The following is a 25,330-nucleotide window of genomic DNA, read 5'->3' as shown; positions in this document are numbered from 1 at the left end:
CTCCACTGCAAGGGTCAGGAAGCTTTCCTGGTAATGGGTGGCAGGGAGACTCTGTCGTAGTCTGTATTCTTTGCCTCCATACAACCTTTTCATATTAGCCCACTCTGGGATCAGATCAGAGTCCCAGGGCAGCAGGACCTGGTTGGGAGGCACCTGTGAGCTATCAGGTCGGGGAGCCAGGTTCTGAGGAACCCCTCATCTACTGAGTGCCTCATACACACCATACCATGCCAGCCATGAGTGACAGACAGGAGGAGGTGTGAGGAGCACCAGATAGACACAGCCTGGCATGCAGAAGGCAGGCGCTCCAGCCCTGCTAGCGCCCCATGTGGAGGATGTGCATGGCCTGCAGTCTGCCGTCTACAGCAGCAGGGCAAGTGCAGGCACAGCAGGGGCAGGGCAGGCTATGCAGGTGGTGTCAGAGAATCAGCACAACTGCAGTAGGGGAACAGACATGCAGGAAGGGGCGCCGGGCTGTTATCTAGCCAGGACAATGGGAGTCACGACAAAGGATGGATCTGAGCAATGGGTTATTCTAGCGGTGTCTGTGACAACAGCTGCAGGCACATGGGGCTGACTAGTGGGCAGCATAACCAATGCGCACTGAGGTACTGACAGCCACATGCAGACAGGATCACAAGTATTTAATATGAGCAAACATATTTAAAACTACCTCAGTCACCTTTTACAACACTTCCTACATGCTGAGTCCTAACATTCTGGATAGGACAGAACTACAATGCCTAGATGATGAGATCTCCTGAGTGTGGCGCTCGCTGCACAATGCAGAGTGGCTGGCGAAGATGTGGAGGGGTGAGTCTCAGGGTGCAGCAGGTGGCACCACACTCTTGGCACTGCCCGCCTCCCAGACTGAGGCCTTCTGCTCCCTAGCTCCCCAGTGCCACACAGCCCCAGATGAGAGGACACACATCTCTGGGACCAGTCACCACCCTGCTGGCTTGACTGAGCCTAGGGACCTGGGAAATGTGTGTGGCACAGCTGAAGTCTCGTGGGCTGCCGACCTTACAGGCTGCAGCACCATGGTGGGGAGGAATGCCTGCTGGGCTCTGCCACAGAGGCCTGGATGATCATTTTCCCTTCCTGAACTCTGATCTGCATCATGATTCCAGGCACATGCAAATGAATGGGGACATGGGAGCACCTGCTTGAGGTGTGTCAGTATAGTAGGCATGAGCCTCTCCCAGCCACCAAGTACAACAGTGCCACCTGCTCACAGTAGAGACTGAAGGTTAACTCTAGTCTTCATTTGCATGTTTCAGGAGAAACATTTCTACAAGTCCTTCATTCATAAGATCATTTAAATGCTTGGCTCCTCAAATCCTGCTTAAACCAAAGCAAGGCATTTCTGGCTTCCCATCACTGGCGTGCGGCCCTGCCACCCTCCCTGCCACCCTCCCTGCCCCAGCCTGCCACCCAGCTGCAGTGCCGTTACCTTGTAGGGCACCTCGCCGAGCCGCACCACTCTTGCCTGTTTCAGCCATGTGTCCCTGGAGTGCAGGGTGTGCACACAATCCCTGCAGGGGTTAACACAGGAGACGAAGGACGAACTCAGCCCACACCCAGCCTGTGGGCAAGCAGGACCTCCTGCCTCCTGTGGCTTGTGGCAGAGGGGAGAGTACAGCCCAGGACAGGCCGTGCTCCTAACATACCCAGAGGAGCTGTGTCCACTACAGCACCCACCCTGTGTGAAGTTCCTCTGTGTGTGTCCCTTTCCAGGTGTCCTTGTCCTCTGTCACCTGGGACCCCCAGTGAGAGCTCCCTGTGCAGCCTGTGGGGGTGAGGAAACTCACCCCCCAGCAGTGCCCACTGAGGTTCTGATCTGCTGCCAACGACCACACCAGAGACAGCTGGTAGGGGTTAAAAAAAAAGACATACAGACGCTCACTCTGACAGGCTAATGAACCACCACAGGATGAAGATGCATGCACACAGAGCAGGCCAAGAATGACCGATGGCCACAGTGATGACAGGCAGAGGCCCTGACTGGCTCCCTCTCCTGAGCTAAGAGCTATGCTGCAGCCCTGCAAGTTTATTCTGTATATGGGCTCTACTCTGCTGTGCCAGGCCTACCTCTTCCTCTGCATTCTACCTTCCTGGGGGAGACACGCAGCAAGCAAAGGGTCAAGAGTCCTTAAGAGTGCAGACAGAGCCGGACCACAAGGCAGCTGAGCTGAGATGCAGCACCTCATGATGGGCAGGATGGAATCTGGTTTGTTGTACTTCTTCACACCGGGTGACCCTCTGGAGCTGCCTCTTATCCTCACTGACCAATGAGGGCTAATGAGCCCTGTCCTTTCCACCTCCCATGGTCCGAGAGCTTGATGCTTCCCAAAAGCGGAGTCAAGCCTCTTCATCAACAATATTCCTGTGTCTGAGCTTGAAAGCTCTACCCCAAGCTGCCATGGCCTGAATGTCCCAAAGGACTGGTGAAGCTATAGTTATTGTCCCCAGACAGGAGGGAGAGGTCAGGGCAGGTCCGACAGGTGGGCAGCCTCCACATTCCTGAGGAACACAGCCCTCTTAGAACCAATGTCCACATCGTGCCCCTTCACACCTGGCAGAATGACTATACAAACAAGCAAGAGTCAGTGAGGGCGAGGTGGGAAACAAGCTACGTGCACGGAAACAGCACAGCTGTGATGGAAGTGGCAGAGCAGTTCCACAAAACATGAAACTGAGCCGCCTCTGACCTGGCAGTTCTACTTAGGGTATTGTATATTCCCAAAAGAACTGAAACCAGGGACTCCAACAACATTCACAGCAGCACTATTCACAGCAGCCCAAAGGTGGAAAGAGCAAAGGGTCACCACGGAGGAGTAAAGAGTGTGGTCTACTGGTATGTCCAGCCTTAGGGAGGAAGCAAACTTTGACACAAGCTACAACACAGATGGAACTTGGAGGAAACAGCTGGCTGCTCCAGGATTCCACCGAGGAGGCCACAGGGGCAGTCAAGCTCAGACCAAAGCGACTGGCAGGAGCAGAGGGTTGAGTCGGGAAGACAATGACCTTCTAGTGATGGCAGTGTCAGCTGCACACACGAATGTGCTCAGCACCACCGAGCTGTACACTGTAAAAATGGTGAAACCTAAATTTTATGCTGTATTCTATAACAGTAACAAATCACCCTCTGCCCTAATGCGTTCTCCTGTTGCTACATGGTGCCTCCTGACTTGTAACTATTTCTCAAAATTCCCATCTATTTTTATATACACTTACCTCAAAACATTTTTCAATTTTAATTTTGTATATATTTTATCCCCTCTCCCCCAGTACTGGGGATTGAATCCAGGGCCCTTTCACTGAGCTACATTCCCAGACTTTTTCTCTCATTTTTTATTTTGAGACAGGTTCTTGCTAAACTTATGATCCTTCTGCCTCAGCCTCCCAGAGTGCTGGCATTACAGGTGTGTACCACAGTACTCAACTCCTTTTTCCTCTTATTCTTTTTTTTTTTTTCAGTGATTATTTTTTCCTGTGGTGTAACCATTTTTAAGTGTTCAGTTCAAGGCCAAGTACACTGGCAATGATGTACAATCATCAGAATAGTCTGTTTCGAGAACTTTTCATCACTCCCAACAGCCATTAAAACACACACTCATTCTACACTTAACAGTTTGCCCTGAGTGTCATACTCGGACGTATTTACATACTGACTATCCTGAGTGCTGCTCGGACAGGTGGTCCCTTCAATCAGTCAAATCCTTTTTTACTTTTTGGTACCGGGGATCAAACTCGGGTCCTTGCACTTGCAAGGCAGGCGGTGGAACCACTGAGCTAAATCCCCAGCCGCTAACCAGTCAAATCTTGTTTGCAGGAGATATACTAGTACTTGTTTTTATATTTCCTGTTATATTATCTTATAAAAATTAATAAAAAATGCAATTTTTGGTCATCTTATATTTAAATAATTGGACTGGTACGTGGTTAACTGGTTAACTTTTGTGATCAAATTCTTTACACTTTCCTTTTGGTATGTTAAGTTATATTTGATGGTGTGTTTTTTGTTGTCTTAAATTCTACCTGTCCTACTTTGTCTTTGGCAGTGCTAGCATGAAGCCCAGGGCCTAGTGCATACCCAGCCTACCTGTCCCACCTTTCATTCTGTACCATGTCTTTGCTCTCACCTTCACTGCACACACGCGAAAGTTCCCGTGAGTGTTGCTGATGATGAGATGAGCACACAAGGCCCACCCCAGCCCAGGAAAATGGTGCCGAGCCCCACCAGCCATCAGAAAGCCAAGGGGTAGGTACATTGCACACACCTGGAGTAGACAGCTTCGCCACGGCAATACCCCAGCACTGCTGCCGTCTCAGGGTAGATGGCCTCATACTTCAGGAGGTGCCGCTTCAGGGCATAGAGAGGGTGGTTCTTATAGGTGCCGATGGCAGAGGGCAGAGGCTGGTCCAGGTGCTTTGCCTGAAACTGAGAAGGGCCCACAGACAATGCTGAGCATGCATCAGGAGCAGGGGAGCTCTGTGGCTATGGCCTTAGCCCCCACTTGATCTGACCACACACACAGGCCAAGGTTTCCAAGCACTAACAACTAATGCTGCACCTGGAGCCCTGGCCATGGGGTAGCTGAGATTAACCAAAAGCTATGAAGAACTAAGTGAATTAAGGAAGCCATCTGGCCAATTTCTAATCTTCAGACTCCTTAACCAGCCTGCCCGATGGGCTCTGGTAGAGACTTTAGAGAAAGCAGTCCACGAGGGAGTGAGGTATTTCTCAGTGAAGTCACCTGTGCCATCACAGTCCCCCGATACACTCTCACAGGATGCAGGAACGAGTCCAGCACAACCTCCACAGGCTGTCTGCTCTTCTCTATGGGTTCTGCGTCTTGGTGGGCAGCCACACCTATGACACATACCTATTCATCAAACTACCCTGAAAAGGCCAACAGGAATAAAGCCTGGCCTTTGGAGCGAACGGCTGCTTCCATTTAAGGTGAAGCGGGTTAGAAAACCATGCGCACAGTTCCTCTCTAACCTGTCACTGCTAAGTAAGATGACCAGGCCCTGGCAGAGCAAGGATCCTGTGGGGTGAAGTGCACCACCTCAGGCACTGCTAGGACAGCCCATGTACGAATGCGACTCCACCCACAAACAGCCACCCTACACAAGCAGCTCAGGTCTCGCCTGGGTTGGTGCCAGCTCTCGACCGGTGACACAGCTCTTACGTGCTGCAGTCCTGCTTTCTGATGGACCCCTTAAACAGACGGACAGGACCTCCTCATTGTGGGGGCCCCCCTTCCCAAGAGACAGTGTCTGCAGGCGTATGTCTGTCTGCTATGTCTGTGTATGCACAAAGGCAACGGGGTAGCCAGATAGTGGTTACTCCTTCTTTCATTTGCTATGAGTTACATGACTTCCATAAATTTCTTTTTTCAGTACTGGTGATCAAATCCAGGGGCACTCTATCACTGAGCAACATCCCAGCCCCTTTTATTTTTCCTTTTGAAACCAGTCTTGCTATGTAGTCCAGGCTGTTCTCAAACTTGCAATCTTCCTGCCTCAGCTGCCAAAATAGCTGGGATTACACATGGGGATCACCACACCTGGATGACTTGCATGGATTATTTTAAAGTTCCAAATTCATACCTGGGCAATAACTTAAAGTACACAGATTTCAAAGCCACAAGAGCTGTGTTCCAATACCTGGCCACTTACTAGCTCGGCTCTGCTAGCATTTTACCAGAAACAGCAAGGCAAAGATAACATAGCTTTATAACATCACTGCAATAACTTCATGAGATAGCACACTAAAATATCCAACACAGTGCTGGGCACACACTGTGCTCAAAAACAGAGACAGGGCTGGGGATTTAACTCGGTGTGCCACTGCCTGCCTCAAAAGCGCAAGGTTCAGAGTTCAATCTCTGGTACCAAAAAAAAAAAAAAAATGACCTCACTCAGTTCTGGCGCCCCTGCAGCCCAGGTCTTACCTCTAAGTCTTCCTTCTTTTCCCTTTCCACAAACGGGCTCTGGTAGGGTCTCAAGGTCTCATCCCACCACTCAGCATCAACCCGGCACTTGCGGGTGGCTGTCATCCAGGCTGGGTCATATCGCTGAGTGACATCTCGGACCCAGCCATCACTGTCGATGCCCACGACATAGGTCATGGGCTTGGTGGCGTATCTGTAACAGGCCTGGGGTTGGTCCACCACCCCATGCACACAGTCCACACACATCCACTTTGCCTCCTTCTCACAGAACACCTCCAGCCAGTGGTCTACACCAGCTGCCCTCCCTCCTCCTGCCTCTTCATCATCCTGGGACACTTTCTTGCCTCTCTTACTGCCTAGAGAACAAGAAGATGCTGGGTGCTGGTGGCAGCTCCCTGGCTGGGTCCTAGAATCACTCTTGGAACCAGCCTTGGTCCGCCGTGGAGCGCGGGCCCTCTTCTGCCTGCGAGGGGCAGGTTCGGAGCTCTCATCAGAGGAATGATGGGTTTCCCCACTGGAAGGCTCAAAGTCAGAACTGCTGGCAGCCAGGTCGCTCTCACTCTCTTCTTTGTAAGACACCCTGAGGGCCCTGCGCTGGGCCCGCCTGTGTTGAGGCTGCTGCTTGCCAGGCCCAGCTTCCTTGCTCTTGCTGGAGGAGGACTCTTTCTGCTTCATGTTGCCTGCAGCTGCCCGGCTCCTCTTTCCCTTGGTGACTGCCTTGCTAGGGCCCTTGGGAAAGGTTTCCCACTCTCTGGTTCCTTTGCTGGTCTGCAGTTCAGGCTGGTTTTCTTCAGCTTGACTGGAAGTTCCTGGGGCATCTCCAGGATCCTCTGTAGCTCTCTCCTTAGGAAGTTTCTTTCCCTTAAGCAGAAAAACAAACTCTTTTTTCTTCCTTTTATTGCTAATCATATGACAGATCCTATAATTTAACCAGGGGTAAGTAACAGGGTTAGAGAACCAGCATCCCAAACTGCCCCCAAGTCACACAGGCTCTGATGGCTCCCCTGTAGGGTAGGATCAGGTATGTGCCCATTGAAATCTGTCACGCCTCAGCTAAGGACACAACACTGTTCCTTTCACACGAATTCTGGAGAAGAGAAATGAGCAAAGGATTCAGAAACATAAATCAGGGTCTGAATTTCTGTTCTATCTCATTTGTACTGACTTAGGCAAATTACTTACCTTCTCAGTCTCAACTTCCCCAACAATAAAAATACCCATCTTGCACATGTGCTTTATGCATACAAAAACTTAGGAACTCACCTCAGTTGTGGTTTTAAGAATACAGCAATTATTAAAATCAATCTCTGCACTGTAGGGCTTCAGACCATGCCCACCTGAATGAGATGGTACTGGGCCTCCTTCCTGGAGCGCCTCAAAATCCAGAGTTCCCTTTGCTCATTCCACCCTGCTGATGAGGATGGGGTGACTGTGCTGGCTCACAGAACAGAACCACAGCACCTACAGCCAGGCCTCCTGTGGGCCACAGCTAAGCTTGGGGTACTGCACAACTGCTCATGTCTGCAGCCTCCTCTACCACAGGGTAGGAGCAAGGCTGATTCCAAAACACCCAGGCTCCATGAATGCAGCTCTTAAAAATAAACACCCTCCAAAATATGGAAACCATAAAATAATTTTTAAGCTTTATAATTTTTTACTGTTTCCTGATCATCTGCCCTTTTCTTGGAAGCCCTGAGAGCCTTACCTTGGCCATGGAGGACTTCAGAGGAAGGGGCTGCAGAGACAGCACAAGTCGGGTCAAAAGCTGCAGGGCGCGCAGAATCAGCAGGAACATCTGTGAGGACAAGTGCAGCATGTCTATCCCAAGAAAACAGGGAAGGGCTTGCTTAATTCAAAGCTGCTGGCTGCTTGATAGCAGAAATATCCAAACTCTCTCAATCATCAGACATGGGAACTTTGATAATGTAGAAATGATGCTTACACATTATTGTCATAGAAAAATGGAAACCATTCACCATATTCTAAAGGAAAAGAGAAGTTTTAAAAAAAGCACATGAGGGATGGGGATTTAGCTCAGTGGTGCCACACCTGCCTCACAAGTGTAAGGCCCCGAGTTCGATTCCCAGTACTGAGAACAACAACAACAAAAAATAGGACATGATCATAATTTTATAAGAAAAATAATATATGAATATAGACATGTATATATGAAATAGGATCCATATACTATGTTATGGGTGTTTACAGGGATTTTACCCCCTGGGTATCGATCTTTCGATTGTTCTATATTCAATATGCTTGTTTTGGTTTTTGGGTTTTTTTTGTTGTTGTTGTTTTTTTTGAGATAGGGTCTCACTATGTAGTTCAGACTGCTCTGGAACTCACTGTGTAGTCTAGGCTGGTCTTGAACTCCCAGTGATCCTCCAGCCTCAGCCTCCCGAGTGCTGGGATTACAGAAGTGCACCACCACGCCCGGCTTTATATTCAATATGTAATTAAAAGAAAATACGGACCAGGGATTTAGCTCAGTGGTTCCGCCACCAGCTTTGCAAGAGCAAGGTCTTGAGTTTAATCCCCAGCACCAAAAAATAAATAAATAAATAAAAAATAAAAGTCTGGAGTACAAAAGAAAATACAATGAAATACCATATCGGAGGAAAAGGTAGGAAATATCAGTATCATCAGACCACGTGTGAGCTGTTTTCCACTTTCCTCACAGTCATTCTTTCACCTGGAAGCTACTTGTAAGGACAGGGGCCTTCTCAGGGTCTGGACATCCACACGGCAACAGTGATAACGTGCTGGAGCAGGGCTCCCCATACAGGTCCACCTACTCTCATCACTTGCTGTAATGGCTTTGATCTGAAATGTCCGCCCAAGCCTCCTGTGTTTGGAGGATGACTGGATCACAGGGGATGCATCCGTGATGAGGTGACGTCTGAATGCGGTGTTAGGAGGTGGGGGCTGGTTAGACGTCACTGGACATGTGACCTGAAGTCTGTGTTCTTGTCCCCAATCCTCCCTTCCCTCTCTGTTCCTGGCTGCCATGGGTTGAGCACCATCTCCTGTACCAAGGCCCTCTGCCTTGGACCATGGGCTAAGACCATGAACCAAATAAGCCTCCTTTTTTAAGTTTCAGGAGTTTTGTCTCAGCCACAGGAAAGTTAACTAATATACTATGACACCTTGGAGAGAAAGTTAGAGGTGAAAATCAGAAACAGGAAGGCAGGTTAGAAGCTATGTTATCATTCCAGAAACAATTAGTTTTGGTTATTTCTTCTGGGGTCACAAAGGTCATGAAAGAGGGAAAAACCAAAAACCATCACAACTGAGGTGACATGGCCACTACATACAACACATGTCCTGGAACAGAAAAAGGATACCATTGGGAAACATGGGAAACTCAACCCTAAGTGACATCTAAGTGCTACTGTCACACCAACAGTAATGTCTCAACTTATCAGAGCACAGCCTGCCATAAGCGCACAGATCGAGAGTCTGGATAGCTTAGCGTCAGCTACCACCTGAGTGAGATAGGCGGCTTCACCCTAATAATCCTTGCCCTGTCTTTCTCCCAGAACTATGAGGAGGACATAAGAGAATGGGCGTAACATGCTCTGACAACAGCCTGCTGCTGCTCAAGCACTGACAGTCACCATCTCTGACAAGCACTCTATTAGTATGCATTGCAGAGGAGAAAAAAATCAGGTCATGAAGCTATACAATCCCTATACTGACAAATGAGATAATCTAGGATGAAACAGAGAAATTCCCAGAATCATGCCAATTTCCAAAACTGTCTCAAGAAGGAACAGAAATCTGAACAATGACCTGTTTAACATCTGTCAGGACTTAAGATCCATGAATGCTGTTTGGACTTATGACCTGCTTTCTCAGGCTTACAACTCATCTTTTTTTTTTTCTGGTACAGTTCTGAACATCTTGTTTATGAAGCCTCAATGTCTTATTTTTTATACAGTACACCTTGTTAATACAGTACTGTAACTTTTGCTGAATGTACTGTAGTTTTATGTTCTCTTATACATTATAGTACTGCATGGAAGAGTTATACAAATGAAAGCAAAGTTAGGGTTTCCTTTGACCATATCTTTGTTCTGAATATTGTAATGCAAATATTACACACTATTCCTAATTCAACAACCAATTCATTTAATGACTCAGGCACAGGACACTCGGTCATCAAATGAGGACTGTCTACACTGGCCAGAGAGCAGCACTGCCCAGATCAATCCTCAGACTCAATCCAATCACTATCAAAACTTCGTCAGCTGTTATCACAGAAATGGATATGCAGACCATCAAACGCATGTGGAACCGCAAAGGACCCCAACAATCAAAGCAGTATTGACCATGAAGAACAAAGCTTACTACTCAAAGGTACAGTATCAAAACAGTACAGTGCTGTCATGAGAAAGAGTGAAGACCAATGGAATAGAACTCCGGACAGACAGGAATGCAGATGATTTCAACAAGAGTGCCAAGAGCAACAATCCTACTGAGAAACTAGTCTCTGTAACCAACTGATTTAGTTACTTTTCTCATTGCTGAGACAAAAATACTCAACACCCAATGTTAAAGAAAGGCTAAGTGTAGCTCACATTTTTATAGAGGTTTCTGTTCACAGAGGTCTGGCTCCAAGGAAGGGTGGCATGGCAGAGGGGCATTACAGAGAAACAATTCATGGTAGGCAGAAGGCAGCAAAGTAGTGCAGAAGCAGCAGCAAGAAATGACCCTTGCTTAGAGTGAGTAACACATATACCCAGGGTGGGGCACCCTTAATTCTACACAGAACTATGCCAAACCAATTAGTAGACTAATTTAGTAATCACATACCCCCGGATCCCAGCATCACACACTCTAGAGCCAGCCACCTCTGAAGAGTTCCACTTATGACCACATGAGGTTTTGGGAGGACACCTAGACATAGGCCGTAACATCAACTATGAAAATAATACAGGAAACAGTCAAAACGGTGGTCTGTTCAACAGAGAGTGCTGGGACAACTGGATGTCCACTTGTGTAAGAATGTCTTAGAAGAAAATACAAGTGTCAATCTTCACAACTTTGGATTTGGCAGTAAATTCTTAGATATGACACCAAAAGTACAAATGACAAAATAAAAGTATGTAAGTCAGACTTTGTCAAAACAAAAGCCTCTTGTGTATCAAAGGGCTTCATGAGAGACGACCTCCAGAATGGAGGAGACATCTGCAGAGAAGTGACAGGGGCTATATAAGGAAGCACTGCAGTAAGACAGTCACCTGGCTCAAAAGTGGCAAAGGCTGCAGAGAAATCTTTCCACAGGAGACGCACAGCTGACAGCCCACAAAAGACATGCACCATCAGTCATGGAAATCAAAATCGTAATTATATACCCCAACACCCACTAGAATGGCTGTAACCAAAAATGCAGACAGTAAGCAGTGTGGAGAGAATATGGAGGGTGGGAACCCTTGCTCACTGCTGGTAGGGCTGTAAAATGGGGCAGCAGTTGCAGGAAACAGCATGGAGGTTCCTTAGGAAGTTAAACAGACAACGTGTCATGTGGCCCAGCATATCTCAGGTATATTCCCAAATGAACTAAAAGCAGGGACTCAAACATATGTACAGACATGCATTTTCACAACAGCACTGAGGTTGAAACCACCTAAGGAGTCCACAAATGGATAAACAAAATGCAAAACATATATACAATGAAATGTTACTCAGACATGAACAGGAATAAAATACTGACACACTGCAGATGAACCCTGAAACCATTACGCAAAGTGAAAGACAAAAAGCCACATGTTGTATGATTTCTTTTACCCAGATTAGGAAATCCAGAGACAGAGAGCAGACTGGCCAGTGCTTGTCACATGAGGCACGAGGGAAGAGATGGTAACAAAGATGTGCTTCATGGGTACTCACGGGGTTTCACTTGAGGTGATACAAATGTTATGGAGACAGACAGAGGTGGTGGTTACATAATTCCGACTATACTAAAAGGTCACTAAATTTGCTCCCTTTTCAAAAACCTGTAAGATTCTGTTTGTGTTTTAAAAACAAACAAACAACAAAAAAAAAAACCCAAGGAAACAAGAAGTAACATATGTACATAAATACACTTGGGAGGACAACTTGAGGTGATACAAATGTTATGGAGACAGACAGAGGTGGTGGTTACATAATTCCGACTATACTAAAAGGTCACTAAATTTGCTCCCTTTTCAAAAACCTGTAAGATTCTGTTTGTGTTTTAAAAACAAACAAACAACAAAAAAAAAAACCCAAGGAAACAAGAAGTAACATATGTACATAAATACACTTGGGAGGACAACACTAACTTGCAAGGCAGGCGGCAGTACCACTGAGCTAAATGCCCAGCCCCAACCCTAAATCTTAATGGTTTCCTCTGGGTGGTGGTTATCACAGCACTGATGAATGGCCTTGCAGATACCTTAGATTCCTCAAAGCTGAGTCAGGAGAAGACCCAGACACCAGTCATTTGACCCCAACATACATAAGTCTGGTCTCTGTCTCTAAGCAGGGAATCTGGGGCTCTCAAATCTAAGTACCCAAATCAAATGGATCTCCCACAGATAAAAATCAATTTTCACTATCATCGCTTTATAGTGCTGCCTAAGAGGGGGTCACTTACATGGACCAACTCTTCCTCATCTCGTGCAGAATAAATAGCGAATCTCCTTTCTAGTGTGGTCTGCAGGCTACTTTGATTGGGTGCCGAAAGGTCTGCATTAACAGTAAATGTTCCGATGAACCTGGGGAGAAATCAGGCATCCCCTGTGCAGCGGTGAGGGCGAAGGAAAGTTCTATTCTTTCACACCAAGACAACCAAAGTGGGAGGGAGGTCAGGGTGGACCTGCCTGAGCTCTGGTTCTTGAAGTCTGTGGGGCTAATCACTATCAGCATTGAAGTCCCACTCAGTCTGCTAGGGTACCTCTCTAACTTCCCACTTGAGACCAGGGCTCCGGCTCCACGTGCCTGGGCTGCCCCTCCTCCTCTGTGCACTCTGGTGCCTGGGCTCTCCTCTTTTCCTGTGGTGCCCCTGCATGAGGCACTCTCTCTACCTTGTGTCCTCAACACCCCTGGCTCTGTGTCAGGCACAAGGCCTTACCACTTCACCAAGCTGGAGAGGTAGCCTGAGTCCATATCTTGAGGCAGCACCCTCGTGAAGCGAGCTGGGATGATGGAGAGGCCAATGGCCAGCAGGTCTGGCTGGCTGCAAACACCATTTCGATAGAAGCCATTTGCCAGCAGGCACAGCAGGTGAACCTGCAGAGGAAAAGGACAGAAGGAAGGATGAGAACTAGCTGAGGCCATGTTGCCACATGAGAGTTTTGCAGGTAGGAAGTACTTAATGCCACATAAAGAGGGGACAGAGGCACAGGGTATGTAGCAGAGGAGGTCCCCTCCTTACCACCACTCCATTCCTCCTCAAGCTACTGAAATGATTCTGCGGCTGTCTTCACCTTCCCACATGTACTTTATGTCATTTTCCTATCAAAATCAGTCCTCCTCCTCCCTAACAGTTTCCTATTTTCACTACTGGTGCTGCCTTCTTTCCCTCACCTGTTTCAAACCTCCGCATCATCCTGATTCCTTTTCCTCCCTCTCTGTCCCCACCATGAGGTGACAAACACAGCCATCCTATTTAACCCCAGGCTTTGGCAATACGTGTCTCACTCTATCGAATCTGCAGCTGTGGGTCTGGCATCTTCCCAACCTGTTCCTGCCCTCCCTTTCCTATGCACATCTTCCTACACTTCCACCTTGCTCCCACACGAACCTTCCTCAGCACCTCAGACCCCCCAATCAGCTTTCCATGGCTGAGCACCATCCCCAGCTCCTGCTCTGAAATCCTCTCACTCCTATGCTGAGGCCACACCTCCTCATTATAGGAAATGCACTTTTTACAGGCTGCACATCCTTTATTTGGCATGCCTGGGCCACAAATATTTCAGGGCTGAGATTTTTTTTTCCCAGAAATTGTAATATCTGAATAGACCGTGACTAGCTGAGCATCTCTTATACCAAAGCCAAAAGTCAAAATGTTCCAAAATCCCAAAATGCTGACACTCAAAAAGTTTAGTTTTTTTTTTTTTGAGCTGGGCGTGATGGTGTCACTTGTGATATCAATACCCAGGAGGCTGAGGCAGGAGGATTGCCATGAGTTTGAAGCCAGCCTGGGTTACACAGTGAGTTCAAAGCCAGCCTGAATCATACAGTGAGATCTTGTCTCAAAAAATAAAAAACGTTTTTAATTGCACAACACTTTAGATTTTGGATTTTTGGACCGGGGCTGCTCAACCTGTGCAATTCTTATTCCCCACAATGTTACATAACTACCTTGGCAGGTCTGTGTGCAAGTTCAGTACCAGCAGGGGACACAAACACAGATTTTCACTGTGCTCAGAATTGAGGTTATCAAATGCTTGGAATAGATGATGGGAGGTGAGTACCTGCTCACTGACAAGCCCTGCTGCTTGTCAGACACTATGCTACAAGTTACTTTACGTGTAACGTTGCCTAATCCTTATAGCACCCTCCAATCTGGAGTGCATTATCACCTCCTACTTCTCAAGTGAGAAGACAAAGGGCTGAGAGTGAATGAGACACATGTAATAAAGGGCTGGGGATGCAGCACAATGTGAAGGTCTTGGGTTCAATCCCCAATTAAAAAAAAAGAAAAAGAAAAAGAAAAAAGCTATTTGCCAGGGTGACCTTGCAAGCAACACAGCCAGAAATAAAGCCAAGGCTCAAACTGACTGAGAACCCAATTCTGTGCATCTCAGAAAAATACCATCCTTCCTTCCCTTTCCTTCCCTGTCCTTACCTTGTGTGTATTCTCCTGGACTTCTTTACTGAAACGCTTCATCATCCTCCGAAGATAGGTCTCAAACTCCATTTTTATCTTCTCACTGCCAGGCAGAATGAGAAACTGAGAAGGAAGTATAGAGTAAGCCAGCCCACAGGTCCGGTCATTTCTCCTGCTCACCATGACACGTGAGCTGTACCCTCCTTTCCTGCCAAGACTGCACTACCCAAACAAACCTGAATGTCCTCATCTGAAAACCTGAGCTGGAACTGCAAACAGATTCTGGCCTCCACCTGCACCACCATGCCTCACAAACACACCTCAGAGCCTACCTCCTCCAAGAAAGCTTCTCTGTCCACTCTCCGGACCACACACTTCCTCCCTAGTAAGCACCATCTTTGTACTTAATGTAGGCCACTGTTCTACTGCAATATCTTCCCTCTCAAGAGAACCTAGTGCTTCCTGAATGCAACGCGCCCATATACCATAGAACCTATGGGCTACAAACAGGCTTCATATGTTGCATTTCACAGGACAGAGCAGAGGTCCCTGGGAAACTGGAATAGACTGAGGCCCCTGCCACAGTGGGCACTGTCTTGAGTCCAGAGCAGAAAGTGCTGAGTCCACAGACTTGGCTGGGTAGTTCCTGCAAGATCACCTAAGCTCTCTATGCCCTGGCTCATCTCTGATGCTGTACCAATGACTATGGGAGACACCAGATGACCCACCTGCTCAGCCCCTGGCCTGAAGAAGAGCCCTCTCCCACCTGCACCCCAGTCAGGACCACAGTCTACAGGGAAGCCTAAGCACTCTCACCGGGGTTCCTGACCATGTTATACTCAGCTCTATCCCCTATGTGTTCACCACAAATTTCCATTGAATGTACCTATAGCCCATTACAAAGAACAAGAACCTGGAACCTGGCTTGACCTTACCTTTTTTCTCTTGTTTTCGCCTGTTCGGGTGTTTCAATCTCTATCTCCACTGGTTTCAGAGACAGAACAGACTGAGAGGTTGAACTTCCTCCTGCATCACCAGGTGCAGGCCCACTAAGTTCTAGCAATGACAATTTAAAAAATCAAGTAACAGTAATAATAATAGCTAATACACTGAACAAGATTGAGTCCTACTGGGAAGGAGAATTAAGAAATAGATTTAAGGTCCACACTGGCACGACTACTTCTATCAGGCTTTGCATTCCTAGGCACGCTCTGTGCTAAGTGTGTTATGTTCATCTGTCCCCTTTATCCTGCCTGGACAGGCAGTCTACAGATGAGGGAACTAAAGCACAGAGATACTGACCTGAGTTAAATACAGGCCCTTGCCATTGAAAAGCCAACACCCATGAACACTTTTTTTTTTTTAACCAAATAAGAACAATCTCCTAGTGTATTACTACAGTAACACTGATCACAATTTTCTTTGCCTAGAGTTATGATTTAGATGTTGGTCTTCCAATCTGAGATAGAAACCCATAACTGACAAGGAACGTACCTTTCTCAGCTCATCCCCTGCCCGTAACACAGCATGTATCATTAGTTCAAAGAAATGGAATCTGCCTGCCTGGACCTAACCTGAGACTTCACTAGCCAAAACACTTTTAAGGCTTTTTTTTTTTTTTTTTGGTACCGGGGATTGAACTCAGGACCTTGCATTTGTGAGGCAGGTGTGCTGCCACTGAGCTAAATCCCCAGCCCTCAAAACACTTTTAAAGAATTGTGAGTCTGATCACTTCTCAGCCTTTTGGGTAAGAACAAGTGATGAATTCTGAGTCTAGAGGGCAGGACACCTCACTGGCGAAGAATGCACTGACAGAATTGTTTCTACATACAGTCCCTACTAAAATGAACGAAGGCTTCTAGGAGAGAAAATGTTGATTCCAGGTCTGGACCTAGGAAAGTAATGGAAAAACCTAAAAAATCTTGTACCAGGAAGCAAAAATGGTCTCCAAAACTCCTAAGACCATGTCAAAAGATGTGGTAGTACAGTGAGTTTAAACTGAGTTTCAGGAGTCAGATGGATCTTAATAGACGCAATGAGGTATAAAGCATCACCTAGGAAGTATTGTAACACAAGAAGAAAAATAATCCAAAGTGAATTAAGTCTTTGGACTTAACTTACAGTTTACAAGAAATATAAGGGTTATTGACATGTTTCACACTACCACGGAATGTCTGATTGTTTCAGACAAAACTAAAACATAAGATACTCTTAAAAAAAGGGGGCTGCAGCCTTCAAAAAAGGCAATATAGCCAGCTACAGTGGTGCACACATGTGATCTCAGATACTCAGGAGGCTGAAGCAGGAGGATCCTAAATTGAAAACCAGCCTGAGCAATTTAACAAGACTCTGTCTCAAAATAAAATAAAGAAATAGGGCTGGGGAAGTCACTCAGTGATAGAACACTTGCCTAGCATGTACAAGGTCCTCAGAGGAGACAGTTACAGATTTAAAGAGTAAAAAGACATAACAACTAAATACAAGGCTTACAAACCCACTGAATCCTGATTTAGCAAAAGGACAAAGGTAGAGCTATAAAGGTTATTTATTACTGCTTCTCAGCCTTTTGGCTAAGATCAAGTGAAGATTATTTATTTATTTGTTTTGGTACTGGGGACCTTGAGTTTGTGAGGCAGACAGCAGAACCACTGAGCTAAATCCCCAGCTGGATTTATTTATTTTTTGAGACAGGGTCTCCATATGTAGTTCAGACTGGCCTTGAACTCACTCTGTTTTTCAGGAAGGCCTTAAATTCATGGACATCTTCTTGCCTGAGCATCTTGAGTGCTGGGATTATAGATGAGCACCACCAGGCCCAGCAAAGATATTTTTAACACAAGTAGGGATTATTTTTATTCTCTTAACTGTGATAATATTGTTTTGTCATATAGAAGAATGACTTATTCTTAAGTAACTGGTGTTTAGAAGCAGTATCAGGATGTCTGCAACTTATTTTCAAATGGTCCCATAATAGGTGAAAGTTGACAAACCTAGGTTAAGAGTATACACATACTACTTCCCAGCTTTTTTGGAGCTTTGAATATTGTGAAAGTAAAACATTGGAAAAGAAAAAAAATCTCACATCCCAAAGAAGGAATGAGGAATGACCACATCAGTTGCTATTTACTGAGTATATGGTGCCCCAGACCCTTATATTTACAAACATTTTTTTTCCAAAATAGTGCTGGTCCTAGAGTACATGCTCATACTAAATAATCAGTGTTTACAAAATGCTATCCATGAAAAAGCTGAGCTCAGGAAAGTGAAGTTCCTGCTCAGGCAGGCACATGAGAGGCAAGGTTAGGCTCTGCACTAGGTCTCATGACTCCAAATCTCATCCTTTCTCCTACATGCTGCCATCTCTCTATACACAGCTTCCCCACTGATAGTCACCAGAGGAAGAGAATATACGACCTTCTTTGGTATCTTGGTCACAAACTTTTTCTTGTAGCAAAGCAAGTTCTGTCTGGCATGGTTGTGCATCTCTGCAATGTAGCTACTTGGCAGGTTAGACTGGAGGATGGCAAATTCAGAGCCAGCCTGGGCAACTTAGCAAGATCCTATCTCAAATTAAAAGAGGCTGGGAATATAGCACAGTGGTACAGCGCCTCTGACTTCAATAAAAAAGTAACGTCTTATTACAGCCTTCTCTTTGGTCTTAGGTTTTATCAGTTTCAGGAGAAAACAGTAGGACTGCAGTAAGGAAGGAGAGATGTTTCTAAAGATAAGGAAAGATGCCTACCTTCGACCTCTTCCCAATCATCTTCACTTTCTTCCTCTTCTTCTTCATCGCTGCCTTTGTCCACAGCTGCCTCTCTCTTTGGACGCTGTGCCTTCTTGAGGTCAGGTGAAGAGTCTCTGGTGGAGATCATAAGAAAGATGAAGTCTCAGGTATCCTCATGTAACTTTCAGGCTAGACGCATTTTAAAAAACTTACTCTTCTATTTACTCACGTTGAGACTCCACTGCTATCATGTATGGAAGGATGGTGAGTGCAGACTTCACTTCCTCCCTCAGTGAGGCTCTCAAAGTCTCATCAAGACATGCTCTGATTATAAGTATTGCTAATACTAGATGGGCTGTGAAGTGCTAGAGACAATACACTACAGTAACACTGATCACAATTTTCTTTGCCTAGAGTTATGATTTAGATGTTGGTCTTCCAATCTGAGATAGAAACCCGTAACTGACAAGGAACGTACCTTTCTCAGCTCATCCCCGGCCCCTAACATAGTATGTATCATTAGTTCAAAGAAATGGAATCTGCCTGCCTGGACCTAACTGGAGACTTCACTAGCCAAAACACTTTTAAGACTTTGTGCGTGTGTGTGTGTGTGCGTGTGTGTGTGCAGGAAACACAGGTGTGTCTGGAAATGGTGAGTGCTAGGTTCACAAAAATTACAGTAGCAGCATGGGATCCAGACACAAAAGCTGGGATATCTAGCGCACTTACATGTATCTGGAACCCTGAAAGAACAGAATCTTAATTTGCTGATCCATCTGAGAAACAACTTAGGCTTTCTTTCCACTCTTTAAAATATGACATGAAAGATAAGGGTCTAGTTTTAATCTTTGGCAGGTTGAAATCCAGTTTTTCCAACACCATTTATTAGACCCTTATCTTTCACCATGCACTAAACTAAAATCCAAGTGGATTAAAGATCTAAATATTAAAACAGAAACACTAAACTTGCTGGAAGAGATAAGTTAGGTAGAACTCTTGAAGACATTGGCATAGGAAAAGACTTTAGGAACAAATCCTCAGAAGCACAGGAACTAGCAGAAAGAATCAACAACTGGGATCTCATCTTACTAAAAAGATTCTGCACTGCAAAAGAAACCATCAACAGAACTAAAAGACAACCTACAATGTGGGAAAAAAATTTTACCAGCTGCTCCTCAGACAAAGGACTATTATCTAGAATGTATAAAGAACTCAAAACAATCAACCCCCCAAAATAAAGACCCAATTAAAAAATGGGCATCTGAAATGAACAGACATTTCTCAAAGAAGTAAAAGCAGCAAGTAAATATATGAAAAAATGTTCCACATCACTGGTCATTCAAGAGATGCAGATGAAAACAACACTGAGATTCCACCTCACCCCACAAAGAATGGCTGCTATCAAGAAATCAAACAATAACAAATGTTGGCAGGGTTGTGGGGAGAAAGGAACCCTTCTCCATTGTTGGTGGGAGTGCAAACTGGTGCAACCACTATGGAAATCAAAATGGAGATACCTCACAGAGCTGGGATTAGAGGTTCTATTTGACCCAGCCATCCCTCTGCTGGGTATCTTTCCAAAAGAATTAAAAGAATCACATCACAGTGATATATGCGCACCCGCCACAGTTTATAATAGTTAAAACTTGGAAACAGCCCATTTGCCCATCAGTTGGAGACTAGATAAAGATGTGGTTTTTCTATAAAATGGAATACTACTCAGCCATAAAGAATGAGAAATTAGATTCATTCATAGGAAAATGGATAAATATTGAAGATATATTCCTAAGTGAAATCAATAAGTCACACATGTGTAAATACTGAATTGTTTCTCTGATGTGAAAAACTATAATAGTACATAAGATCCTAAAGAGATAACTGACAATGTGAAATAGGAAGAAAAGGGCTAAAGGTGTAGGGAAAGTGGGAAGGGTAGGGGAAAGGTAATAAAGGAAAAGAAAAAAATATGAAAAAATGGAAATAAAGTGTTTGTAAATGGGGAGGGTAAGAGGGGGTGTAGGGAGGGCATGGATAAGGGGAAAAAATGAGAACCAACACCTGTCATGTAAAGGTACAAGATCCCAATGATGAATGTAACTGTACTGTATACCTAAAATGTACCAATAAACTCAATGAGAGAAAATAAAAAAATTAATTTAATTTAATTTAAAAAACAAAGACTTAAGGCAGGCCAGGCATGGTGGCACATGCCTGTTATCCCAGCACTCGTGAGTTTGAGGCCAGCCTGGGCTACATGCAAGACCTCGTCTCAAACAAAACAACAAAACAACAAAAGATGTAAGGAAGCTAAGCTGGTAGAACTCTTAACTTCAAGATAAGGCTAGACATACATATGTTGTAACAGAAACACGAAGAACTAGATAGTTACAAAGCTACTGCATATGTAAGTAGCTAGCTAAATATGTTTTGGAGTAGTGGGGACTGAACCCAGGGCCACACCTCAGCCCTGATTACTTGTAGCTTATGTAAACACTGATACTAAGTGAGACTATTAGCTAAGATTTTAGCACATGTAACATGACCAATGCTCAGCCTTCAGCTCTTAACAATGCACACTCCCTTTTTTTGCCTACCACTTTCTCAAACGTTATATTAACAAAACCTGCTTAACAATAAACACAGAAAAGCCAGGAGTGGCGGCATATACCTGTAATTCTAGCACTCGGGAAGGTGAGGCAGGAGGAGGCTGAGGCAAAGGGGTCACTGCGAGTCTGAGGCCAGCCAGGGCTACACAGTGAGCTCAACTCCAGCCTGAACTATACGAGATCCTGTCTCACAAAAAAAACAAAAAAACCCAAACCAATAAACACAAAAATGTCTACATGCTGTGGTTCAACCAGCTGACTCTCAGACTGACAGCAAGCAGGACTAGGGCTGTCCTTGGCAGCACTCTAGTCTATCTCTGAGTGTCACTCTCTGGAGAGGGACTTCAACTAGTGAAGGAGCAAAATGTGAGAGGACAGAGGAGCCCCTGGGCCAGGCTGCCTGCTTATCCTGCTCCTTTCCTTCACTGCCCTCTGCTGGATACTCTCCCAGCCCAGGATCAGAGTCTCTGGAACAGGGATCCTCCAAGCCAGATGTGAGTAAAGAAGAACCCACTAAAGTACCTTTCTGCTTTTCCTCTAACCACCTCCCCACCGCCTGCTCAAGAGGCAGATAACAACTAGGCTCAAGTCATTATTCACCACATATTAACATGAAAGATCATACTGCAAAATACTCGGCACATGCCAAACAAGAGGCCGAGGCTGAGATGCCACAGGCAAGGAAAAAAGAAACACAGAAGGTTCCAGTCTTGGAGAACGTCATCCCAAGGGTGGGGTCCCAAATAACTATAATACCTGGTAGACACATTCACCCTTCAGAAACACAGCGGGAACTCAAAGGAGAAAGCGGAGAAAATAACAAAAAACTCTACAGCAGATGGCTTCAGATACAGGTCTGTGAGGCAGAAGAAAGTATTCCAGGTGGAAGGAAAAAATATGCACAAAATGCAGGTGCAGCAAAGTACAAGGATGTGCCGAGTGAATGCTGAGGAGGAATGTGAGCCTGAGGAGAGGGATACCGGGCAGTGCTACAAGAGCAGGTAAATACCTTGCACGTAGCCACCATCTCTGTGTAGTCTAAAGAGCACCAGACCACAAGCCTCTTGTCATTGTCCAGCTACAGTACTAGGAATAAGTCACTGTCTGAAAACTACCACCGAGCACAGGAAACTTTCCAGTACTTTCTGGTCTGAAGAGTTCAAAGACCCCTCCTTCTCCCCAAATCCCAGCAATAAGCAGAGTGGGTTGTCTGATCAGAACAAGAAACGTGGGTCCAAAGCTTTTTGCCATCTCACCTGAAATCTTCCCCACCACTGAGGGCTTCATCCTTTATTGCCTTGAGTTTTTCAGATTTAACAGTCACCTTGGCCACTTTCAGTTTTACTGGACCATCTGTGGGCCCCCCAGGATCACTGAAGCCTCTCTTTCTCTCTCCTGGTGAAACTTTTGAGCGAAGGCTCTTCTTTGGCAGTTTCATTTTCTTGTCTTCAAAGACATCTAGGTGACACAGGGAACAAGAGGTGAGGGAATGGAAAGACGGAGGCAGTGTGGCTGACAGGCAGGTTCGTGAAGGGGCTCTGTGCCCTCTTTCCATCACCAGCTCACTATCCCATGTCTGCACAGCAACTGGCTCTCAGCCTCTCCCCACCTGTGCCCACTCACCTCATTCATGTTCAGAGTAATAAAAAAAAAATTCACTTTTTTTTTTTGCAATGGCGGTGGAGGACTTGTGTGCTAGGCAAGCACAGTCCTGCTGAACCAACCACTCTTCTTTACCAGCATTTTACTCTATTTTAAGACTACAGAACACCCGGTACAACTGAAATACAATCTAAATTCTATGTTTTTGTTTTTACTTTATTTTTTTGAGACAAGTTCTTGTTATGTAGTTCAGGCTGGTCTCAAACTTGTGGCAAATCCACCTGCCTCAGCTTTCTGTGTGTTGGGATTACAGGTGTACAACACCACACCTGGCCAAATTCTAAATCTTAATTCCAGTGAGGAAAATACCTGAACCCACTCATTAACACCTTCTTTGCTGCCTGCCAAGAGAAATGATTTGTTTGAGGGGTGATCCACTCTTGTAGGTGATGTATACGTACATATTTCTACAGCCTCAACCCGTTTCTGGCAAATATCTAAAATTCTGCTCAAAACACATACTGCTTATGAAGCGTTTCTAATCTAATGTAATACACTTGTATACCAACCACCTTGATTGCACCAAACTTAGGGTTGGAATAAGACAGTACAGGTTGCGTTCCTTATCTAAAATGCTCGGGACAAGAGCATTCAGATGTCAAATTTTTCAGATTTTGAAATGTTTACACAGACAGACTTTCTTGGTTGAGCATTCAATCTGAAATCCCAAACTTTTGCCATGTTTCAGGTTTTGGATCATTTTAGATTTCAGATTAGGGATGTTCAACCTCTAGGAATTCAAAGCTACCTTTATTTTCTTAGAAGAACTCCTAGTGTTTCTGTTAAAGAAAAACATTAAAAATTCATAAGATGTTTTTAATTATCTAAATACTGTTAATTTATGTCTAAATGCTCATATTAACATATTTAATAATTTATAAATAATATGGCATGGAAGTATTTTCCTGTTTTGCAAATGTATTCACACAAGTGATAAATCAATGTTTCTTTGCTTTTACAACAGGAGCCCAGAAAATAGCAGGGGTAGCAATCTTATTCACAGACAAAGTAAATTTCAAACCTAAGCTGATTAAAAGAGACAAAGAAGGCCACTACACCCTTGTGAAAGGAACAATTTAAGAGGAAGAGATAACAAATAATTCATTTTCAATCTATTGAGTATGTTAGAAAGCACATATGCTCCTTTCTCTTTTTTTTTCTTTTTTCTTTTTCTTTCCCTGGTGCTGGGGATTAAACTCAGCACATTGCTCTGGCTAGGCAGGTGCAGCCCTACTGAGCTAAATCTCAGGCTTTACATTTTATATTTTTAAAATTTATCAACACATTAATCTTTGTCTTTATATGTTGGTCTACCAAATTGATGAATTATTTTGGTTCTCATTTTCTTTGCTTTTTTTATTTGAGAATTTATGAAATCTGTATATATGAGTATGTATCTATAAGTAGTATGAAAAGTATTAAGGTCCATCCGTCATTCTCCTCTCTTTTCTGCATTCTGCAAACTTCCTTTTCTGTCACTACAGCTTGTTTGGTTGGAAATTTGTTAAGACAAATTTTGTTATGTTATCAATATATCTTTGTACATATTTTCTACCAATAATGAATATTAATTTTTAAGTAAATTTTATCCTAACTATACTTAAATAAATGGATAATAAATAATTAATGTCATTCAGTATCTGGTACATATTACAAATTCTCCAACTACCTCAAAGATGATATTTGTTTTTCTCAAATCACACAAATCACAAACATTTCACACATCACTGCACTGTTTTATTATACCAAAGTATATATATATTGTATTGTAGAAAATATGCATTGTGTATATGTGTGGGGGGTATGTTTTTACACATATGTGTGCACTATTTAATGAGAAACATGGTCATGAATGTGGTACGATTTTGCACATTTGGCATATCAATAGTTTCTCTGGCAACCTTATGATTTCTCAAAATTAGATGCTTGATTTAATTCATAGTCATTTGTTTGGGAAGAATATTACATATGTATTGGTGTTAAATTCTATCATTATGCTTATAAAAATATAATAAAAATAAGTATGGGATATAATAAAATAGAAACAGAAAAATCTGATCTTAAAAATGTGAACTCTTTTAGTTGCTTTTGGATTTCTAATTTCTGTGGGAAGTTTTGTTAGAAAATGTGATACAATCAACAAGCATATATTTATCAAATTAATAAAACCAAGGAGTTTATAAATCATAAAGTTTTGAGGGCAGTTTCTCAACTATAATATGTAACTTTGTTAGAGAATACTGCAGGGGGATTAGAGGAAGCCAGGAAAGAGGCAACTCCTTCGCCTGGCAGATGCCGAGGGGTGGACAGGGGCTGTGACAGCGCAGGTGACAACTCTGGTCCAGTCCTGAGGCTGGATTTGCTGACGAGCACGAAGTGTACCCTTCAGAAAGGGGCGTTTGCTTTCACTGGTGGGTGAGATGGTGGTGAGATGGGGAATGCAGGACGCGTCCGCAGGAGATCAATAACTGGCAGGCCCAGGCGGTGTTGGGAAGCGCGCCAGCCACCGCCGAGGACACGTGTGGATGAGGCCGGGCTGTGGGAGGGACTAGGCGAGGGACCACGACACCGCCTC

General features: G+C 44.7%; 1 protein-coding gene across 2 annotated transcripts in view; it reads right to left on the bottom strand.

The window, feature by feature from the left end:
- Xpc (XPC complex subunit, DNA damage recognition and repair factor) overlaps positions 1-25,330 on the bottom strand; it is a 29,028-nt gene that overhangs the window by 3,228 nt on the left and 470 nt on the right. Inside the window, exons 2-11 of one of the 2 annotated variants that reach the window (XM_010637898.3) lie at positions 22,350-22,551; positions 18,506-18,621; positions 15,699-15,819; positions 14,782-14,866; positions 13,063-13,220; positions 12,586-12,706; positions 7,669-7,758; positions 5,964-6,824; positions 4,284-4,444; positions 1,454-1,535 (exon numbers count right to left, since the gene is read on the bottom strand). In XM_010637898.3, coding sequence (XP_010636200.1) covers positions 1,454-1,535; positions 4,284-4,444; positions 5,964-6,824; positions 7,669-7,758; positions 12,586-12,706; positions 13,063-13,220; positions 14,782-14,866; positions 15,699-15,819; positions 18,506-18,621; positions 22,350-22,551 — 1,997 coding nt within the window. The remainder of the gene's footprint in view (positions 1-1,453; positions 1,536-4,283; positions 4,445-5,963; positions 6,825-7,668; positions 7,759-12,585; positions 12,707-13,062; positions 13,221-14,781; positions 14,867-15,698; positions 15,820-18,505; positions 18,622-22,349; positions 22,552-25,330) is intronic. The other variant, XM_033759522.1, reaches the window with a different exon arrangement.

Source organism: Fukomys damarensis, unplaced genomic scaffold (assembly GCF_012274545.1).
Source record: "Fukomys damarensis isolate Sample0158 unplaced genomic scaffold, DMR_v1.0_HiC HiC_scaffold_37, whole genome shotgun sequence".
Lineage (NCBI taxonomy): Eukaryota > Metazoa > Chordata > Mammalia > Rodentia > Bathyergidae > Fukomys > Fukomys damarensis.
This window is presented reverse-complemented; position numbering and strand designations above follow the sequence as displayed.